This window comes from Bubalus kerabau, chromosome 17, assembly GCF_029407905.1.
Source record: "Bubalus kerabau isolate K-KA32 ecotype Philippines breed swamp buffalo chromosome 17, PCC_UOA_SB_1v2, whole genome shotgun sequence".
Lineage (NCBI taxonomy): Eukaryota > Metazoa > Chordata > Mammalia > Artiodactyla > Bovidae > Bubalus > Bubalus kerabau.
Genome location: NC_073640.1, coordinates 22197749 through 22219009, shown reverse-complemented (window position 1 = coordinate 22219009; position 21261 = coordinate 22197749). Strand labels below are relative to the sequence as shown.

The window sequence follows — 21261 nt, the reverse complement described above, 5'->3', positions numbered from 1 at the left end:
CCCTAACAATAAGAGAAGGTTCTGCTCAGCCTTGGACTGATCAGTCCAGGAAAGGGCCTGACCTAGGTTTAGCACCTGTCAGTTGGTCAGAGGGCTAGGTGGGCAGTGGAGGGCTCAGAAGTGGCACCCCAATACCCACAAGCACCCACAACAGGAGTGGGCACTCACTGTTCTCTCTTGTTTTCCTGGCAGCCTTGGAGCATGGCAAGTCACAAGCATCCTGGGAGCCCTGGGTGGACAGGACCCATATCCCAGGACATGGCAGGTACCACGCCGAAAGCATCAGCTCCCCGCCCAGACCTCCCATGTCCAGTACCTGAGGACCACTTAGGTGAGCTTGAAGCTTGGGGCTTGATGGAGGGCATAGACATTTGAAATTCAAATGTGGGTACTTCAGTGGAGGCTATAAGAAACAGGGAAGCTCACATAACTTGGGTTATCACAAAGTACACACTGAGACAAGGATTTGGTGCAAGTGGTTTATCCAGGAGGTTGGCAGGGGAGTGGGGAGGCGAGGAAGGGAATAGGAAACCAGTACATGGTGTGGATGAAAAGATGACCACTGTGGGTGACTCCCAACGGGGGTCATCTGAGAGACCGTATGGAGCACACCTCAGAGCTGTCCCACCCGGAGGCAAGGAGGCCAGGCTGCTGTCCACTGGCCCCATCCTTCATCCCCAAGGGATGCTCCGCAACACACTACAATGGCCGGAGGAAGCCCTCAGGGGGACGTCCTAAGTGCTTCCAACAGCCCATGCGGTGTTCCTGACTAGTGAGTACCAAGGGGGCGTGGCCAGGCACTGATAGTGTCTGCTATAGCGCCACCTCCTGGAGGAAATGTCTGCCATATTCATGCAACCCTTCAGGACATGCCCAGTGAACGCCAGCTCTATTCCTGGCCTTGTGCAGGCATGGGGAAACAGGATCAGTCAAAAACCTCGCTGGCCTTCAAGTTTAGTAAGGAAACAGATCTGTAGAAAACAATTTAAGATGCCCCGGAAAAGGCTACACGGACAAGGTGGGAGGCTCTTATTCTAACAGCAAAGGGCCACTGAAGCAATATGTGGGCTGAGTCTTGAAAGACACAGTTTGGAAAAGGGCTCCCGGGACACATGCCCCTTAAAATAAAATGCACAATGACTTGTGCTTTTAGTGAGGAGGAAGGATCCCAGTCTTTCCCAAGAGTCTCAGGATGGCCCAGGACTCAAGTGAGATCTAAGACACACCGTTATTTCCCAGGCAGGGAAAGAGGATGGCATTTGCGGCAGAAGAACTGGCATGTGCAAGAAAAAGCAGGGAGTGTGGGAAATGAGATGAGAGAGGAGGGAGGGGTCAGCTAAGCGGAGCCTGGAGCCAGGCAGCCTCGCAGCTCCCCGCGCCATCTGCTGGGGTGCGTTTAGCAGGCTGGCGAGGACCACGGCATCAGCCAGGGCTGTGGGGAGGACAGAAACCAATCAGCCACATCCCTGCTGGATGTGGACCATGGGGTCTCGTGACAGCTAGAAGTCGTGGACGATAGACCACAAACACACTGCGTTTCCCAGCAAGAAGCCACCTGGGAGGATGGGCCGTTCCAGGTTGTCCATGGTAGGGTGAATTCAGGCGGATTGGGTGCAGGAGGCTGGCTGATGCCAGACTTGGGATGAGGGAGGGGGATATTCACAGCGTTTCTGGACTCCCTCTGCTCATCCCAGACAGACCCGGTCTCCTCCCTCAGTCCTTGCCCCTAAAGCGCACCAAGCTGTACTAGTCCTTAAGTGCTTGTGCTTCCAGAGGCCCAGGGCAGCCCGAGCTCCAACTCCAGCATGACCACGCGGGAGCTGCAGGAGTACTGGCGGGCCCAGAAATGTTGCTGGAAGCACGTCAAACTGCTCTTCGAGATCGCCTCCGCCCGCATCGAGGAGAGGAAAGTCTCCAAGTTTGTGGTAAGCAGAGATCAGAGAGCCATGGCTCGCCTTCATGGCCTCCTTCCTCGCATTGGGCAAGGCTGGTGGGGCCTCAGTCTCCCAGTCCGTGAAATGGATCCACACACTTTAACTCACAGAGCTCTTTGGGCAAAAAACAGTCCAACAGTGAGATTTCCCACTCAGCACTGTGAGGATGAGAGGAGTCATAGTCCCTTATTCTAACAAGCAAATGGCCCAGTTTAAATCCTGTGTTACCTGCTATTATTATCTGTGTCCCTTCTTCATTGTTTTTGAGATCCTTGTATAATTTTTATTATTATGGACCTAATTTTTTTTTTCTGTAAAGTGGATCACTTTCTAAAATGAACAGATTTATTTCCAAGGGAGATACCTTACATGGAAAACCAGCATAAGAAAAGGTCAATATTAAAATAAATAGAAAGCTCAGGGCTGTCATTAAATTTTAGCTGGTTACCATGGTTAGTGGAAAGCTAGGCTTGAGGCTGATTTCTTTGTTAAAGGGTTTTCCTGGTGGCTCAGATGGTAAAGAATCCGCTTGTAAGATGGGAGACCTGGGTTTGATCCCTGGGTTGGGAAGATCCCCTGGAGGACAGCATGGCAACCCACTCCAGTATTCTGGCCTGGAGAGTTCCATGGACAGAGGTGCCCGGTGGACTACACTCATGGGGTCACGAAGAATCAGACACGACTGACTGACTAAACAACTTTTCACTTTCTCTGTTAAAATGGAATCTCAGCCTATGTCAGACAAGAAGTTAATGACAATGGGAGAGCCACACAAACCTTTCTTTGCCCCACCCTCCCCACTCCTTGCAAGGGCTGGAGTAATAATAATAGCTGAAGCAGTGCTGGCTGCACATCATGGCTTCAGTGCATCAACTCATTTAATCCTCGCCCAGTGAGGCAGGCCAGGTCACTATCCTATTTCATGGATGAGAAAACTGAGGCTCAGAGAGGTTCAAGTGCCCACCTGAAACCACACAGCTAGCCTGTGGTGGGCTGGAATCATTACCCAAGCAGTCTGTGCCTTCATTGGTATCCTCTTGAAAGAGAAGAGAAAAGAATAGTTTCCTTACTATATAATATCACTGCCTACGATCACCCATTTCCAGGTTGATCCATATAATATCACTGCCAGTATATTACCTAAAACCATCTCCGAGGAGTTCCACACTTGGAAAACACCGATGGTATTCATCCAAGCTTCCCAGTTCAGTTTTGACCCTGTAACACCAAAGAGCCTCGCTGCGCCGGCAAGTTCCTTTGTGGACTTTCAACCCCGGGATGCCTTCCCCACCTCATCCCCCTCCTTCGCTTTGTTCTTCTCCGGTTGACTTCTTGTCATTCATAATTCGCTTTTACTGGCTCAGCCAATTTAAAACAGAATCGCAGATAACGATCACCCATTTCCAGGCCAGGCTTTCAGGGCATCATCATTATTTCATTTCCTGGGCTCTCAGGCTCTCCTCGGCCATTGCAAATCCGCGGTGAGGCTGTTGTCAAAAGCGTGCTCCCTCCCTCTCTCCGCAGATGTACCAGATCGTGGTCATCCAGACCGGGAGCTTTGACAGCAATAAAGCCGTCCTGGAAAGGCGTTACTCCGACTTCGAGACGCTCCAGAAGAAACTCCTAAAGACTTTCCGGGAAGAGATCGAAGACGTGGTCTTCCCCAAGAAGCACCTGATAGGGAACTTCACCGAGGAGATGATCTCGGAACGCAAGCTGGCCCTCAAGGAGTACCTCAGCGTGCTCTACGCCATCCGCTGCGTGCGCCGCTCGCGCGAGTTCATCGATTTCCTCACGCGGCCCGAGCTCAAGGAAGCCTTTGGCTGTCTGCGCGCCGGCCAGTACACCAAGGCCCTAGACATCCTGATGCGCGTGGTGCCGCTGCAGGAGAAGCTCACGGCGCACTGCCCCGCGCTGCTGGTGCCCGCCCTGTGCGCCATGCTGGTGTGCCACCGCGACTTGGACAGGCCCGCCGAGGCCTTCGCGGTCGGGGAGCGGGCCCTGCAGTGCCTGCAGGCCCGCGAGGGCCACCGCTACTACGCCCCGCTGCTGGATGCCATGGCCCGCCTGGCCTACCTGCTGGGCAAGGACTTCGTGTCCCTGCAGAAGAGGCTGGAGGAGAGCCAGCTCCGGAAGCCCGCCCTCCGGGGCTTCACCCTGAAGGAACTGACGGTCCAGGAGTACCTGTCCTGAGCCGCCTGCTGGGGAAGCTGGAGAAGGGGGCTCGCCATTGCTCAGGGGCTCATTGGGGTTGGTTTTGAGCGGGTCGAGCCACCTGGGGCTCTAGCTTGTGGCTGTGACTTTAACAGGCCCCTCTTCTGCTCCTGTGTTGCCCCCCACCCCCAGTCTGCTGTGTTGAACCGAGATGCTCCCGGGTGTCCTTGAAAGCCTCTGCGTGTGTCCGTGTCCTCTTGATGCCAGGTCCATCTGGCCCATCTGGCCCCATCCAGACCCATCTCAAAACCACAAACCCAGCTGCAGAAACACTGGAGAGTCGTATCTGCCTTGCTGGGGGGTTTCTGTAGGTCACTGGAGGACAGGTTTAGGCTGCCCATCACAGACAAAACTTAATCCGTTTCCTCACAGACCTCTCTCCTTAGGTGTCCAGAGTATCTTCTCTTTGCTCCTCCCTCCTTGACCTGGCCTGCAAATATTCCCACTGACTATCCTAACTGTTCTAGCTCTTCTCTCTTAGGTTTCAGCCCAATTCAGCAAAACAAAATGTCAGCTACTGCTCCTCAAGGCTTTGTCCCCAGGATGGGCTGTACGTCAACAATTGGAAGGCTGGAGGGTCCTGGTCTAGAACCAGCAATCACTGCCTTGGGGTGGGTTTTTCATTTGTAAGGCAGCTGTCCTTTGAATGGCCTTTCTGGATTATGTAGAAATAGCCCTGCAGGGAGGTGGGACTCTGGGTAGAAGAGATCGAATGCTCAACACCTCCCCATTTGAGGGACAATGGATTGGGGTCCCCAGATGAAGTGGATTCCAGACCAATAACTGGGTTCAGCACAGGGCCAGGAGTTAATGATACAAGCTGGTTTGGATCTTGTATGTCTATCAGATTAGTAGTCCCTGAAGACCTAAACCATGTAACTGAGCTTATCAGGGTATACTAAAGAGGCTGTAACTTGGGAACCTTAGTGTGGGGCACCACTGGCCTGAGCCAGGATCTGGCTCAGCCAAAAACAATGGACAAGCATTCACTGAACTGCACTGAAGGTGTTCAACAGCGACACCATGTGGCGACAGCTGGAGTGGCCCAACCAGGCTCCTTCCTGCAGGTTAGATACAGACTGACACAGTTAAAGCCTTCAAGTATCTCAATGTACTCCAGGAGAAAGAGATTTTAAGTGGGAGAGATTGGGTGTCTTGGAAATCTTGACATGTGGAAAATTAAAGTATAAATGGAAAAAATAAAAACAGCTGCAATTCTTTTGTAATGGTAAAAAAGATTATACAGATTTTACAAGTTCTTCATCAAATATAAAAAGCTATCAACTGTTAGACGTAACAAATATTCACTAAGAAAGAAAAAAAATGCCCAATATGGGGAGTTTATTAGGAGTTTCCAACAAAAAGCTGGGAGAGCAAAGAGTTAGCTCTCAATGTAACGGTCCATGTGGAATAAACCTGCTTCCTAGAAAGGAACACTGAGGAAAGGCGTGAGTCAAATATTGCATTGAGAGACAGTGGGGCATCTAGAATTTGAACAGCAAGCTGGTACTCACCCAGTTGTGGAATCTAAATATACACAACATGGTCCAAAATCCTCCAGCAAGGAAGCCATGGTAAAGAGCTTCTATGCAGGTCTTTCGGGTACCTTGCACCACAGATGTAAAGTCTCTCTGTAGGAAGTCAACTTAGATCCAGGCCAATAGAGAAGAAGATGCCACTGACTTCAGAGGTGCTAAAAAGTAAGGGGAGGGACTGTGCATCTCAAAATCACATGTACATGGTGTTCATGTGTATGATATGGAGACAGAGGAAAAAGTCTTACGGGAGGTAGAAGGGACCTAAGAAACGATATGGGAGATCCCATCAGTATCCTGAAAGAAGGGCTGGGTACCCCGGAGTAAGGAAAAGACTCACTCTGGCTTCTGAAAATGGCCCACCCACATGTTATAGCTTCAGGGCTCCCACGTTGTCTCCTCCTGGTAAGGCTGGAAGCTTCCCGCCCAGTTCTTCTGATGACCTTGGCCTGTGGGTCCACTGATGTTTCTTCTTGCCACACACACTGTGTCTTCGTTGACTCCAGGTGTCTAATGGCCTGGGGTGACCCAAAATGGCCATCTCCTCCTGACATCTGTCTTAGCTGCAGAAGTCTGAGACCCACTCACTTCTTGAGTGCCTGGATCAAGTCTTTGAATTCCTCAAGCCGCCTCCTCCAGGGGCCTCTCTTTGTGGCCCACTGAGACCCCACCAGGGTATGCCACACTTCTGTTCACCTGGGCCCCCTCTCACCCCATGGTATGGTTTCGTTTTTCTTTCCAGGGGACTCTGGTGGCAGCTGACCCTCTTCTCCTGACTCTTCTCAAAAGTTGAGCCCACAGCACAGTACTGTGGGGGACATCTGCCCCCCAGTACTCAGGTGGGCCCCGGACCAGGTGCATGAGTGTCCCCTGGGCCTTATGAGACAGGCAGAATTTCAGGCTCCAGCCTAGACCTTCTGAACCAGAATCTGCCTGTTAACAAGACTCTCTCTCCCCTTCCCCTGCCCCTCGAAGGTGATTCCTTTGGATGCAGGTTAAAGTTTGAGAAGGCACGGGTTGAACTGACTTGAAGGTGCCTTGATGCGAATCATCCACAGAGCCTGGGCAGTCTGCTGTCCGGGTTCCTGGCTGCCCCATCTCCTCCCAGCCCAAGCCCTCATGGGTACACGTGCTCCAGTCCAGGGCCCCAGGAGCTCTTGGTGGAAGTAGCATACCAGTCACTCCCATATCCGGAACCTGTTCTGAGCATTTGTCCCCAGAGCCTGCAGGGGACCCATTCACAGCAGACTCTCCCTCCTGCTGCCTGGTGACACAGAGCCCCGTGGTCTCCCTTTGGACGGGATTCATCATCCTTATGAGACCCCATGCCTGGGGAGGCCGGCAGGTCCTTACCCGCAGCCAGGATAGGGAAACCATGGCTCCCCAGCATGTTTGGAGCCCTACTGTGTGTCTAGGGCTTCCCTGCTTACTGCCAGTCCAATGATGCCCAGGAGATGTCCTTATCCCATACAACAGATGAGGACACAGACACCCTGAGAGCTTAAGTGACTTACCCAAGATCACACAGCCAACAAAGGGGAAAGCAGGAAATTAAGCGCAGGCCTGTGTGACCTCCAGCCTGCGCTTTCCTCCCTGAGCCCCACATTGGAGGACTGGGAGGAGAGGGTTTGCCGATATGTCCCTGGGGAGAGGTCCCTTAAAGGTCATCATCACACTCTTCTCTGTTTATAGGTGGGGAAACTGAGGCCTGGAGAGGGGACTCACTCAAGGTCATGCAATGAGACAGGGCAGCTCCAGGACTGGGCCGGGGGTGTCCACATCAAAGGGATATGGTCAGACTAATCTGGGGCTGGGATTCCAAGAGGTTTTTGAGGGGTCACCCAGCTGGGCCTGGGGGCACGGGGTCAGTATTGAGGCCTGAGCTGGGGTGGCTATCCTATCAGGCAGAAGGCTGTGTTCAGGGTGGGCTCTGGACCTATTGCCTACATGCCCTTAGCTCGGTGATGGCCTCTTCCAGTTCCTCCTGCTGGGGGCAGGGGTCTCCTACCATGTCCCCAGCCAGACTCTCCAGGTGCCTCCAGAGCATCTGGTCCTCCTGCGTTGCCTTTCCAGAACCCTCCTTGGGGGCCCAACAGCGCTGCCATCTGTTCTAGCATCCATTAGCCGTTTTCCTTCTGGTGATCTCCTTTTACTTATGTCCATTGGAAAAGAAACTTCCCCATATGACCCTCCATGGACAATCAGAATCACTTGCTATAATGAGGAGGTGGCTATAAAAATAAATACAATGAAACCGCTTGTGGTTTTTACACTTCCACGGCCTTTGTCTGAGATAGGCCTTGAGTCTGAGGCTGCTGATGTCCTCTGTTAACAAAGAGACAGAGACAAGCTTTAGAGACCTGTAATCACCACATTGAGACTGCTCTTGGCTTTACGCGGAAGAAATGAAAACTACTGCAAAAGGAAATCATCCAGTATTCTCTGTGCATCGTCTCAGTCCAGCTGGGGCCTTGCTCCCATGGCCCTGGCCCCCATCCCTTTCCCATGCCCCGTATCAGCCCTGCTCTCTGTCCAGTTCCTTGATCGTGGGCCTGGTTTCATCTTTGACATCCTTGGCTTCCTCACCCCAATTGGGAGGTGCTACCTGGGCTCCAACTCTGGGCTTCACAGCCTGACATCAGCTAAGACCCCTTAAATGCAGGGAGAGTTCTGATTCATTCAAAGCAGAAACTTCCCCTGGGAAGAGCCAATGCCCTTCCCTGCAAGAGGCCCTGCACAAGCCCCACCCACCCAGTCAGCAGAATAGAGCCCCTCACCTGTCTGCCTGCTTCTCATCTCTCAGTAAATAATGATGAATGATGCTCCTACTCTATGCCAGACTCTGGCAAGAGCTAGGGACATAGCGGTGAGCTGGACAGATCGGGTCCCTGCCCTCATGGAGCTGCTCATTACAAGGGAGGCACTCACAGAGCAAACTGAAGCTGGGACAGAATGGTCTCTCCCCAGATGGTCAGGGAGGGCTTCTTGGAGGAGGAGGTGTTTAAAGGAGCCGTAGGGGAGGCTGAGGAGGCAGCCTCGCAGAAGCATAACCCTGTGGCAAGAAACTCCTCTGTGCCCAGGGAGCCTCAGCCCAGGCCTGGGCCCAGGAAAGCAGCAGACAGGCCCAGGACATCCCTTCCCCAAGGTGCCTCCTGGCTGTGCCTATTGAGAGGAAGGGTTCCAGGTACTGACAGAAAGCCGCCTGGCAACACCATCCGTGCCGTGGCCCTTCTCAGTCACTGGCCCGCTGCAACGTGAATGAGCTGGAAATTCGTGTTTAGGGCACACAGGCCCGTGGGTTTACAAGTGACAGAAAGCCAGGGTAATCTGACAAAGAGAAATGTATTCTCTGAAAAGCCCAGGAGTAGCTAAGCTTCAAGCCAAATTGGAGCCAAAAACTCAAACCCTGACATCCTTGTCTGGTTTCTTTCTCACTTTCGCTTTCTCTCTGTGTCTCTTTCCTCAGCTTTGCCTTCTCTCTCAACAAGCTCTGCTCCTGGTGCCAAGATGGTATAGCAGCACCAGGCTCAGATGTTCCTTCTCGGCAACCCCCTCCCCCACAGGGCTCCCACAAAGCTCTAGCTTGAAGGGTGTGTAGGAAACAGCCAGCCACATGTCCTTTCCTGACCACAATGAACAGGCGGGACAGACTGCAATGAATTCCCCTGGCCTTCACCACAAATTGGTCTCCACATTGTAATCCACTTTTTAAACTTTTAAATAGACATTTTTTTTTAAGAGCAGTTTTAGGTTCCACAGTAAGATTGAGTGGAAAGTACAGATATTTCTCATATCCCCTGCCCACCCACATGCAACCACTCCCCACGATTAACATCCCCCACCAGAGGGGTAAGTGTGTTACAACTGATGAACTTACAGTGACACGTCATTGTTACACGGAGCCCATAGTTTACACTAGGGTTTACCTGGGGTGTTGTACATTCTATGCATTTACACAGAGGTATCCACCATTATGGCTTCCCTCGTGGCCCAGTGGTAAAGAATCCACCTGCCTATGCAGGAGACACAGGAGACTTGAGTTCGATCCTTGGGTCGAGAAGATCCCTTGGAGGAGGAAATGGTAACCCAATCCAGTATTCTTGCCTGGAAAATTCCATGGGCAGAGAAGCTTGGCAGGCTATAGTCCATGGGGTTGCAAAGAGCTGGATACAACTGAGCAAATGAGCACGCACGCACGCATCCACCATTATAGTATACTTAATGTGATAAATTAAACGATGATTAGAGTGATTCAATTTTAGCTATATATCATGAGCATTTTCCTAGAACATGTAATATTCTTCCATGCTATTTCTAACAACATAGATTTCTAATGTATCTGCCACCACTATTTTAACTGTCTTGTAAGGTTCCGAATTTTTCTGAATGCGGCCAGCAGGGCAGCCAATGTCTTGATCCAATGTCTTTTTTGTATTTGTGGTCTCTTAAGGCAGGTTCCTGAGGGGGGCATGGCAACCCACTCCAGTATTCTTGCCTGGAGAATTCCCATGGACAGAGGAGCCTGGCGGGCTACAGTCCATGCAGTCCCGAAGAGCTGGACACGACTCAGCAGCTAAGCACAGCAGCCCAGCACAAGGCAATTTCTAGCAGAGAGATTTCTGAATCATAAACACGGTTACTGATTTTGATCACATTAATCCCCTCTCTGGAGAGGCTAAACTAACCTGCTCCTCTAGCAGCTGAGTGTGAATGAAGTGAAGTGAAATGAAGTGAAAGTCGCTCAGTGGTGTCTGACTCTTTGCTACCCCATGGACTATACAGTCCATGGAATTCTCGAGGCCAGAATACTGGAGTGGGTAGCCTTTCCCTTCTACAGGGGATCCCCCCAACCCAGGGATCGAAGCCAGGTTTCCCGCATTGCAGGCGGATTCTTTACCAGCTGAGCCACAAGGGAAGCCCCTGAGAGATGCCCATTTCCCTGAAACTGCCATAACACCGGATGTTAGCATTTTAAAACTATTTTTAATGTGATAGTGAGAAATGGTATCCATTATTTAGTGTCGTTTCCTTGTTTCTAGTGAGTATGAACGTGTCTCATAGGCTTCCTGATCATTTTTATGGTTGTAAAAATGTTTCTTTTCCCCTTTCCATCTGTGCTTTCTGGAAGAAGGCGGGACCTGGCGAGGATCTATTCCGCCGCAATTTTAAAAATAAGCAGCAGATGGCGCTGCTGCACCGGCGGATCCTAAAGCCTCGCGGGCTGCGCTGGAGGAAAAGCATTTAAGCAAGAAGGAAATTGAGTGTTTCTCTAGAAAGGAAAAAACAAGACTCTGAAAAACCGTCGGAAGAGGGTTAAAATAATGCTGAAAAGAAAGAGCTTCTCTGGGAAAGCGCTGAGGCTTCGCTGCCTCTTCGCCGCTACTTTCCACCTCCCGTGTTGTTTGAAGGGTACCCACTCGGGGTTCAGGACCTCACTTCACGGTTTCTGCTCCTTCGTCCTATTCCCCCAGCTCACACACCCAACAGGGCAGAAGGAGGTCTGCTCGCTGCCTCCCCTCCACCTCATCGGACCAATCAGCAGAAGGCAGTGACACCGCAACTCCGAACAAAACGGGCGGGTGAAAATAAGCAGTGGCGCGCAGGAGCCTCCGGCAACAGAACGAGTCCAGGCGCTGCGCTCCGAGGTCCGACAGCAGTTTGGCCGGTTGGTTTCTGAGGGAGGGCGAGGGGCCTCTCTCCAATATCGGGGGGTGGGGGTGGGAGGGAGAGTGGGCACCCACAAAGCCCTGCCCGGTGGCTTTCCAGGACGGAGGGCTTGGGTGCCACGCCCCTCCCCAGATCCCACCTCGGACCTCTTGAGGACCCAGATGGTACTTGGGGCTACCCATCCATCTGCCGGCGGATCTGGGGGAGAGAGAAGGGCCACATACCTTGACTTCTTTTCGTCATTAGCTACCTGGGCTCCACTGGGGGAGAGAGAAGGGCCACATACCTTGACTTCTTTTCGTCATTAGCTACCTGGGCTCCCTCTCGAGACTGTTGGTCAACTGTGAGTTGAACCAGTAAGTAAATGGGAGGGATAAAGAGGGGGAAAGTGAGAGAACAAAGAGAAGAGAAATCTGCTTTGCTTGTTGGAGGGTGCATTTGCACATCCGGCACCGTCTATTAAAGCTGAATGTGGACAACTCTGTGAGGACCCACAAATCTGCTCTTAAGAATATACCCTATAGATAGACAGACACCACCATCAACAAAAGTCATGAATTAGAATTTCAGAGAAGGACTACCCCCCCTCCCCCGGAATATTCCCCATCTAGAAACAACCCACATCTTCATCAGCAGTCAAGCAGATAAGCAAATGGTGGTACCTTCATATGCTAGAATATTATACAGCCATGAAAACATTAGACATGTACACAATAACATGGATGGATCTCATAAATAGGACTGAGTGGCTGAAGTTAGACACAAAGGAATATAGCCTGTGTGATTCCACTGAATGATGCTCAAGAAGAGGAGGAACTAAATGATAGAGGTGAAGGCACCAAACTGAGATGGCAAAACTACCAAAAGGGGGAAAAAGCAAAGAGGGTTGAGATAGTGGCTATTACTTCTGGGGCACAAAGGGCGGTTGATAGGAGGGGTAGTGAGCATCTCTGTGGTATGGGTCGTGTTCTGTTCTTAGTCCTGGGTGATGGTTACAGGGTATTTGCACTGTAGTAATTTGTTAAGCTATACGATTTCATTTATGCACTTTCTGTTTATGGTGTATTTCATGGTAAAAACATTTTTATAGAAGAATGAATAAATGCAACAAACCTGAGTTCAGTATTCATTGTGCACCAGGTAACGCAGCACTCAGGGCTGGGATTTGAGCCCAAGGCTTCTGCCCCTAGCCTGTGCTGCCTTCTAGTGCTAAACCATTGGGGGTGGGCTGGGGTTTGGGGTGTGATCACGTGAACTTCAGCCCTCAGACTAGTGAGTGATGCAGGCTGAGAAACTTCATACTTACACAGCTAGTCTGGTGCTCGGACTCCAGTCCACACTTTCCTTAAACCCCAGGAACGAATTATGAAGGTAGACCCTCAGAAATAACACTCTGCTAGGGGGGTAGGGAGATCCTCACAGGTGCTTCATTTAAATAAAGTGGTGAATTGCAGGTGTGACCACAGTTCTTTATCCCTCCCGATCACCATTTCATTTGCCCTGTGACCCTACTTCCTCTCTCTACAAAGGCAGGGTCAGTTTCCCTACTCCTCAAGTCCTTGCTTTGGCCAGTATGATGTGGCAGAGGGGACAGTGTACTTGTTCCAAGCTTTCGCCTCAAGAGAACTTGTGTGTTTCGCTTGTACTCTTGAGTTTCTGCCGTTGACTTGAGAAGAACATGCCCAAGGTCTCCTATGGGAGGATGAGAGACCCATGGGGCAGGACCAAGGGCAGCTGAGACCCAGTGATAGCCAGCTGACTCCCAGATGCGAGGGCAGACTCAGTCCGGATCAGCCACCTCTCAACCATGTAATTTGTGAGCCCAAAGTAATAAATTGTTTTAAGCCCCTGAATTTTGGGGCTGTTTGTTATGCATAAGTAGTTAACTGATACATTGTGTGTAGACAACTGTGGGGTCTGGGAACTTGTTGGAAGAGTTTCCAGAAAGGAGATGCCCAGGCTGGGGGGTGATCAATGCCAGTCTGCCCAACACCCCTGCCTTTGCTGGATTCCCTCTGAGGCCTGGAGGAGCCTCCATGTCAATATTACCAATGAGGCTACTGATGCTATCTACAAAGAATGTAAAGAAAGGAAAGTGAAGTCGCTTAGTCATGTCCAACTCTTTGCAACCCCATAGACTGTAGCCTACCAGGCTCCTCCATCCATGGGATTTTCCAGGCAAGAGTACTGGAGTTGGTTGCCATTTCCTTCTCCAGGGGATCTTCCCAACCCAGGGATCAAACCCAGGTGTCCCGCATTGCAGGCAGACGCTTTACCGAATGTATCTGTTAGCTATTTCTACATAACAAATAGCCCCAAAGCTCAATGGCTTAAAACAAGAATTTATTATTTGAGTTCACAAATATGTGGTTGTGTGTAGAAGGAACTCATGCCAGGCTTTTGGTTCAACACCTTACACACCTTTCTCACTTAACCCTTACACCAGCCCTATGAGGTAGGCACTATTACCATGCCCATTTGACACATGAGACTGCAGACAAGAGGTTGGAGAAGCAACTCAATCCCATGGCTTGTAAGAGCTAGAACCAGGGTCTGACCTCAGAGCCTGTGCCATCCAGCCTGCCCAGCCCAGCCCAACCAGTTCCCCCAGGAGCATCTTCCCCAACTTAGGACATCAAGCCTCTGGACTCTCCAACAAAGGTCATCCCTTCCTCTGCTTGCCTTCTTCTCTCCCTCAGTGCCACCAAGTCCTCAGCATGAAGATTATGCTAAGCAGAAATCCTATCCTACAGAAGATGGTTCCTGTGGCTAAACAAGAGGCTGGTTTACAGGAAACAATCAGCAGAAAGGATGCTTTGCAACAGCTTCTAAACAGGATGAAGTGTGTTGGAACAGAGTTTGTCATTCTGATGGGGAATCTTGGAATATTTGGGTTAGAGGACTAATCCAGTCCAAGTCTCAGACATTTTTTAAGCCACGGAGTCTTCTTCAAGTGAAACTTGATATAGAAACTGAATATGTAAGGAATACCAAAGCCAAGCTTTTCAGGCTGTGAGGTCAGGGAGGTCTACCTTGGGGCTCCATGGAGCACTATTTGAGAACCACTGTGGTGGCCCCGTTGGGTCATTTAGGTGATGGGAAATAGTCTCAGGGTCACAGAGCACCAGAGTAGAAGAACCAAGACTTGAACTCAGATCTCCTGCCTCCCATCCCTAGGTGTTCTCTTCTGTGCCAAGTATTCAAGAATTAAAACACTCATTCCCAAAGGAAGGCATACACCTGATTTTTTTTTTTTCTTTTTTTAGCATCCATTTTTCAAAATGGTGCACTTGGCTTCTCACTGTAGTCATTGGACAGAATCGCTCAGTCAGCAAATTTCAGGAAGCCATTCTTTTTTTTTTTTTTTTTTTATTGCTTTGTCATATTTAGCTTGGGGTCCACTAGGACCCTGGACCCTTTTTCTCATGATCACTTCCCTTGTTTATTACTCTCCCCTCACCTCACTGCACAGCTCTATGTAGCCAGTTCCCTAAGGAGCAGCTTTTCCCCAGTATCTTCACAACCTCCTCTACCTTCTGGGATGATGGTCAGACTGCAGGTGTCTGCAGACATGAGAGGATGCTCCAGAGCATTCCTCGGGTCCTGGAGGAGCTAGGGAGGTCAGGGAAGAAGCTGGGCGTCACACATTAGGTGTCTCTGGATTTCGTCTGCCTGGCTCCTTCTGGAAACAGCACGTGGGCATTCTCCACTGGGAGCCACCCCTCTGTGATTCCCATCTGTGTAGTTTCTGGGAGCACTGGCTGCCCATGGGCCAGCTCGTCCCTTCCCTGGGCCTCCATTTCTCTGCTGGTAAGTCGTCGTCACTTCCTAGGGATTCTGTAAGAATGACCACAAGCTGGGTACTCAAAACAACAGAAATTGGTTGTCTCACGGTTCTGGAGGCCAGAAACCTGAGATCAAGGCATCAGAGGGCCGTGCTCCCTCTGCATTTCTGGTGAAGAACCTGCACTGTGCATCTCTCCAGGCTTCTGACAACTTCTGGCAATCCTTGCCATTCCTTGGTTTGTAGACACATCACTCTGATCTCCACCTCCATCTTCACATGGTCCCCTCCGTATGTATCTGCGTCCAAATTCCCCTCTTCCCATAAGGACCCAGGGCCTTGGATTAGGGATTGTCCCAATCCAGTGTGGCCTCCTCTTACCTGGATTGCACTCACAAAGACCCTGTCTCCAAATGAGATCACATTCGCAGGAACCAGGGGTCAAGAGATCCAACCTCTCCTCTCCTTTACACACCTGGCCAGTTGGACCCCAAACACCTTTCCTTGTCTCATTTCTGCCCTCCCCGCTCCACCACATGGGTCCCTTGATCCTCTGAACCACCCAGAGCTTTCCTGTACCCAGCCTTTGGTCCTGCTGGTCCATCAGTTTGGAGCGCTCTTCCTGCCACTGCAGACCCTCCCTGGTGACTCGCTGCTGTTCAACCTCCTCTTCCTTATCTCTTTAAGAGCTCACATCCCCAGGAAAAGTCATCCTGGGGTCTGCTTGGGTCCTGTTCCTCTGCCTCTCCAAGTGTCATTTGCTTTGGGGCACAGCTCACCAGGCATCTGCCCTTGGTACCTAGAAGAGTGTCTGGCAGGGCGGGCATCATGGCCGTGTGACCTCTGCAGCCACTCAGGGCCCTGTCTACAAGGAACACACACTTGATTTAATGTTCTACTGTCACTGACCTGAAAATCTTAATACTTTCTAAAAATATTTATTTCTGTATTTGGCTGCATCGGGTCTTCGTTGCGGCATGGAGGATCTTCATTACATCATGGGGGGTCTTTCGCTGCAGGGCACGGACTCTCCAGTTGCGGCACTCAGGCTCTGAGCACTTAGGGCACTGAGGCTTCAGTAGTTACAGCACATGGGCTTAGTTGCTCTGCGGCATGTGGGATCTTAGTTCCCCAACTGGGGACCAAACCTACGTCCCCTGCATTGCAAGGCAGAGTCTTAACCACTGGACCACCAAGGAAGTCCCATCTTAATACTTTTTGAAAAGAGGACCCATATTTTCATTTTGCACTGGCCTCATAAATTATACAGCTCGTTCTGGTGCCTGGCAAACAGAAGACACTTAATCATTATCAAATGCCGCCACAGTGTCCCTTGGGGGAGGCAGACCCTGTACTCTGCCCCTGCCTGCAAATCTGCTTCTGGGATGCTGGGCCAGGATGCCACCCAAGCCTCAGCAGAGATGCAAAAAGGGGAAGATGACCAGGCCAGTGAGGTAGGAAGTTTAGAAGGAGGTGAATCCTCTACCTCCATCCCAGGGCCTCTGAAAACACCCAGAAACATCAGCAGGAGGGCCCTGGGGCCGGAATGGACTGCAGAGCCAACTAGGAGGATGGGGAGACAGGCTGCAGGAAACTTCCTGCTGTTCCCCAACTCAGGAACCAGCACGATGAACTCACTCACTCTGTCACACCTGGATGGCCAGGTGCACCCCTGGAGACTAGCGTTGGGAGGGGCCTCTGCTCATCCAGCCAGTCTCTCCCAGAGTGGAGGTATAGCCATGCCTTTAACCACCTGAACCCCAGAATCAGACATCAATCTCCTTTCTCTTCCTTCAATTGTGGCCAGGAGCAAGCCTCCCTGACACCTCCCCACTCTTGTCAAACTCTGCTTTTAGCAAAGAGGGGGGCACTCTCCTCTTGCTCTTTCCAGTGGACAAGAGCTCAAATTTAATGACCTTGTTTTTCACTGTATTTATTTTTATGGTTATTTTTCTTATTATGGACCAGATGTGCACTGTGTCATCAGTCGTGTCCGACTCTTTGCGACCCCGTGGACTGTAGCTCATCAGGCTCCTCTGTTCATGGGATTTTCCAGGCAAGAATATTGGAGTGGGTTGCCATTTCCTCCTCCAGGGAATCTTCCCAACCCAGGGATCTAACCTGCATTTCCTGTGTCTCCTGCATTGCAGGCAGATTCTTTACGGCTTGAACCATCGGGGAAACCCTTTTATGTAACATGTCAAAACCTAATTCCACTTATTTATTTGTATGTTAGAAAATGGGATATCTACCTAAAGAATCTAAAGACCTATATATAGAAAACTATAAAACACTGGTGAAAGAAATCAAAGAGGACACTAACAGATGGAGAAATATACCATGTTCATGGATTGGAAGAATCAATGTAGTGAAAATGAGTATACTACCCAAAGCAATCTATAGATTCAATGCAATCCCTATCAAGCTACCAACAGCATTCTTCACAGAGCTAGAACAAATAATTTCACAATTTGTATGGAAAAACAAAAAACCTCGAATAGCCAAAGCGATCTTGAGAAAGAAGAATGGAACTGGAGGAATCAACCTACCTGACTTCAGGCTCTACTACAAAGCCACAGTTATCAAGACAGTATGGTACTGGCACAAAGACAGAAATATAGATCAATGGAACAAAATAGAAAGCCCAGAGATAAATCCACGCACATATGGACACCTTATCTTCGACAAAGGAGGCAAGAATATACAATGGATTAAAGACAATCTCTTTAACAAGTGGTGCTGGGAACTCTGGTCAACCACTTGTAAAAGAATGAAACTAGAACACTTTCTAACACCATACACAAAAATAAACTCAAAATGGATTAAAGATCTAAACGTAAGACCAGAAACTATAAAACTCCTAGAGGAGAACATAGGCAAAACACTCTCTGACATACATCACAGCAGGATCCTCTATGACCCACCTCCCAGAATATTGGAAATAAAAGCAAAAATAAACAAATGGGACCTAATTAACCTTAAAAGCTTCTGCACATCAAAGGAAACTATTAGCAAGGTGAAAAGACAGCCTTCAGAATGGGAGAAGATAATAGCAAATGAAGCAACTGACAAACAACTAATCTCGAGAATATACAAGCAACTCCTACAGCTCAACTCCAGAAAAATAAATGACCCAATCAAAAAATGGGCCAAAGAACTAAATAGACATTTCTCCAAAGAAGACATAAAGATGGCTAACAAACACATGAAAAGATGCTCAACATCACTCATTATCAGAGAAATGCAAATCAAAACCACTATGAGGTACCATTTCACACCAGTCAGAATGGCTGCAATCCAAAAGTCTACAAGTAATAAATGCTGGAGAGGGTGTGGAGAAAAGGGAACCCTTTTACACTGTTGGTGGGAATGCAAACTAGTGCAGCCACTATGGAGAACAGTGTGGAGATTCCTTAAAAAACTGGAAATAGACATGCCTTATGATCCAGCAATCCCACTGCTGGGCATACACACTGAGAAAACCAGAAGGGAAAGAGACACGAGTACCCCAATGTTCATCGCAGCACTGTTTATAATAGCCAGGACATGGAAGCAACCTAGATGTCCATCAGCAGATGAATGGATAAGAAAGCTGTGGTACATATACACAATGGAGTATTATTCAGCCATTAAAAAGAATACATTTGAATCAGTTCTAATGAGGTGGATGAAACTGGAGCCTATTATACAGAGTGAAGTAAGCCAGAAAGAAAAACACCAATACAGTATACTAACGCATATATATGGAATTTAGAAAGATGGTAACAATAACCCTGTGTACGAGACAGCAAAAGAGACACTGATGTATAGAACAGTCTTATGGACTCTGTGGGAGAGGGAGAGGGTGGGAAGATTTGGGAGAATGGCATTGAAACATGTAAATATCAAGTATGAAATGAGTTGCCAGTCCAGGTTCGATGCACGATACTGGATGATTGGGGCTGGTGCACTGGGACGACCCAGAGGGATGGAATGGGGAGGGAGGAGGGAGGAGGGTTCAGGATGGGGAACACATGTATACCTGTGGCGGATTCATTTTGATATTTGGCAAATCTAATACAGTTATGTAAAGTTTAAAAATAAAATAAAATTAAAAAAAAAAATAAAATAAAATAAAATAATTAAAAAAAGAAAATTAAAATAATAATAATAAAGTAAAATAATTAAAAAAAAAAAAAAAAAAAGAAAATGGGAATCCTTTCCAAGTTTTATTACAAACCAAACTGGATTAAACAGAATGACACCCGGCACATAGTAAATGTTAGGTATTTCTCTTCCCTTTACAAAAGATTTTGTCTCCCTATTTTAAATTCTTCCCCCTTCATGTTGGTGACATAAATATTCCTTATTAAATTAAATGCATTTAAGTTAGGAAAAGGGAATTTCATGAATTGTGGCCAGGTGATGGTGGATATGGCAGAAATTGCAGGAGTTCCTGAGAAAAAGAAGAAGGGAATCCTGAATGCTGGTCCGGACCCTGATGCAGAATGGACACGGAGGCTCAGATGGGGGACAGGACATGTCTAGAGTCCCATGCAGGGCTGGTGGTAAGGCCAGTTCTCTGGACTCCCTGCCCCAGTGCTCTTCTCCTGCTGACCAGTCAGCCTCAACAGTCTGTGATTCATGATGTCTCAAAACTGGGCTGCCACTGTCTTCCCAGAAATTTCCCTCTACCAAGTCCCGTGGGGACCCCCACCCCCACAAGCTCAGAACTCCTGGCCCATTTAATAACCCACGCTGCGGGCGAATCCTCTTTTACAATCCCCAGACAAGCAAAACTGAAAATCATGTTTTTGCTTTGAAAACTGCCACCGACTGTCTTTCCCACCTTCTGCTCAGCAAATCTTCACAGGCCGTGTTTTAAATACTTTTTTCTCCTTTCACTCTGATCAAAGGACTTGGTTGTTCCCCTGATAGGTGACAAAAGATGTCAGGGAGACTAATGAGAGAATCTGGTGGCCTCCCTCTTCCTTTCTCCCTGAGGAAGAAGGCTCGCAGGGCGTTGTGGGCTGGGTGGCCTTTAGGATTTGCGGATAAGCACAGAGAGAAGGGTAGAGGCTACAGGCAGGGATGGAGGAAGGGACTTCTGGCAGGCTGATAATTTGGTTCTAGTGGTTGACATCAGTTGGGTGGATACTCCCAGCATGCATTTCTCCTGGGCAGAGCATCTTAGTTTTGCTTTAGGATAACCACCCTTCCTCCACCCTCATCTGTTTCAGGATGTGTTGGCTCCAGCCTCAGCTATTGGCTGTGTGTCTGACTAAGATCTTGTATTCTCCAGGCCCTGGTGATTGTGTTGGGCATGTCAGCCCATCGGAACCATGGAGAAGCAACCTTGGAGCTCCAATTGGATTGACTATTGACAGAGAAGACAGCTCTTCCAGCTGGTGAGATAAGGATGCAAGCCTATAGCTGCCAGGAAGTTTGCACAATAGGGACTAATGAAATGGAGCCCCCAAATGGAGAAAGAAATGGACAGACACTGAGTCTTGATGATCTTAAATGCCAATCGAACCACATCTGGATACAAAAGCAGTAAATTCCCTTTTGCTTAATCTGTTGAGGTTTTTCTTTCATCATGACAAAGATGACCATTTCATGATCATCTTTTATTATCTGAACATGTGTGTTCAGCCACCTCACTCCCTACAGCGACCCCACCCTATGCCCAAGGATATAAATACAATTTCTTCCATTCTCCACATTTTGGGGCACAATTTCAGCCCCTTCTAGTCTCAACACACACCAACACTGGACGACTCTCTGTTAGAGGACATGAGTCCATTGTGGAAACTGAGGCTCACTCATATAGGGTACGACATGGAGAGTGCCAGGGTCACATCTCTGGGAGGGTCTCTGCCCAGGTATCTTCCCACCTAAGAGACAGCGCAGAAGAATGGATCAAACATTCTCCCTAGTCCAGGGACTCCCGCAACTCACACTCCTTGAACATGACCATCCCATTTTCCAGGTTCAAGACTGAAGCACCTGGGACCAGTAACCCCTGACACTCCTGCTCTCATCTGTTCATCCTGACATGCACTTAGCACTTAACCCTCCACTTTGCAGCTAGGGGAGAGGAAGAATGACAGCTGAAAACGTTGCCTGTGCTCCTGGATTCAGCCAC

The 21261-nt window shown here is 49.3% G+C and overlaps 1 protein-coding gene across 1 annotated transcript; it reads left to right on the top strand.

The window, feature by feature from the left end:
* Window positions 1-201: 201 nt before the first annotated feature.
* SNX20 (sorting nexin 20) lies at window positions 202-5318 on the top strand. The gene is made up of 3 exons (XM_055552709.1): window positions 202-331; window positions 1774-1925; window positions 3459-5318. The coding sequence occupies exons 1-3, from the start codon at window positions 202-204 to the stop codon at window positions 4125-4127; spliced, it is 951 nt and encodes a 316-aa protein (XP_055408684.1). The 3' UTR covers window positions 4128-5318.
* The last annotated feature ends 15943 nt before the right edge of the window (window positions 5319-21261 follow it).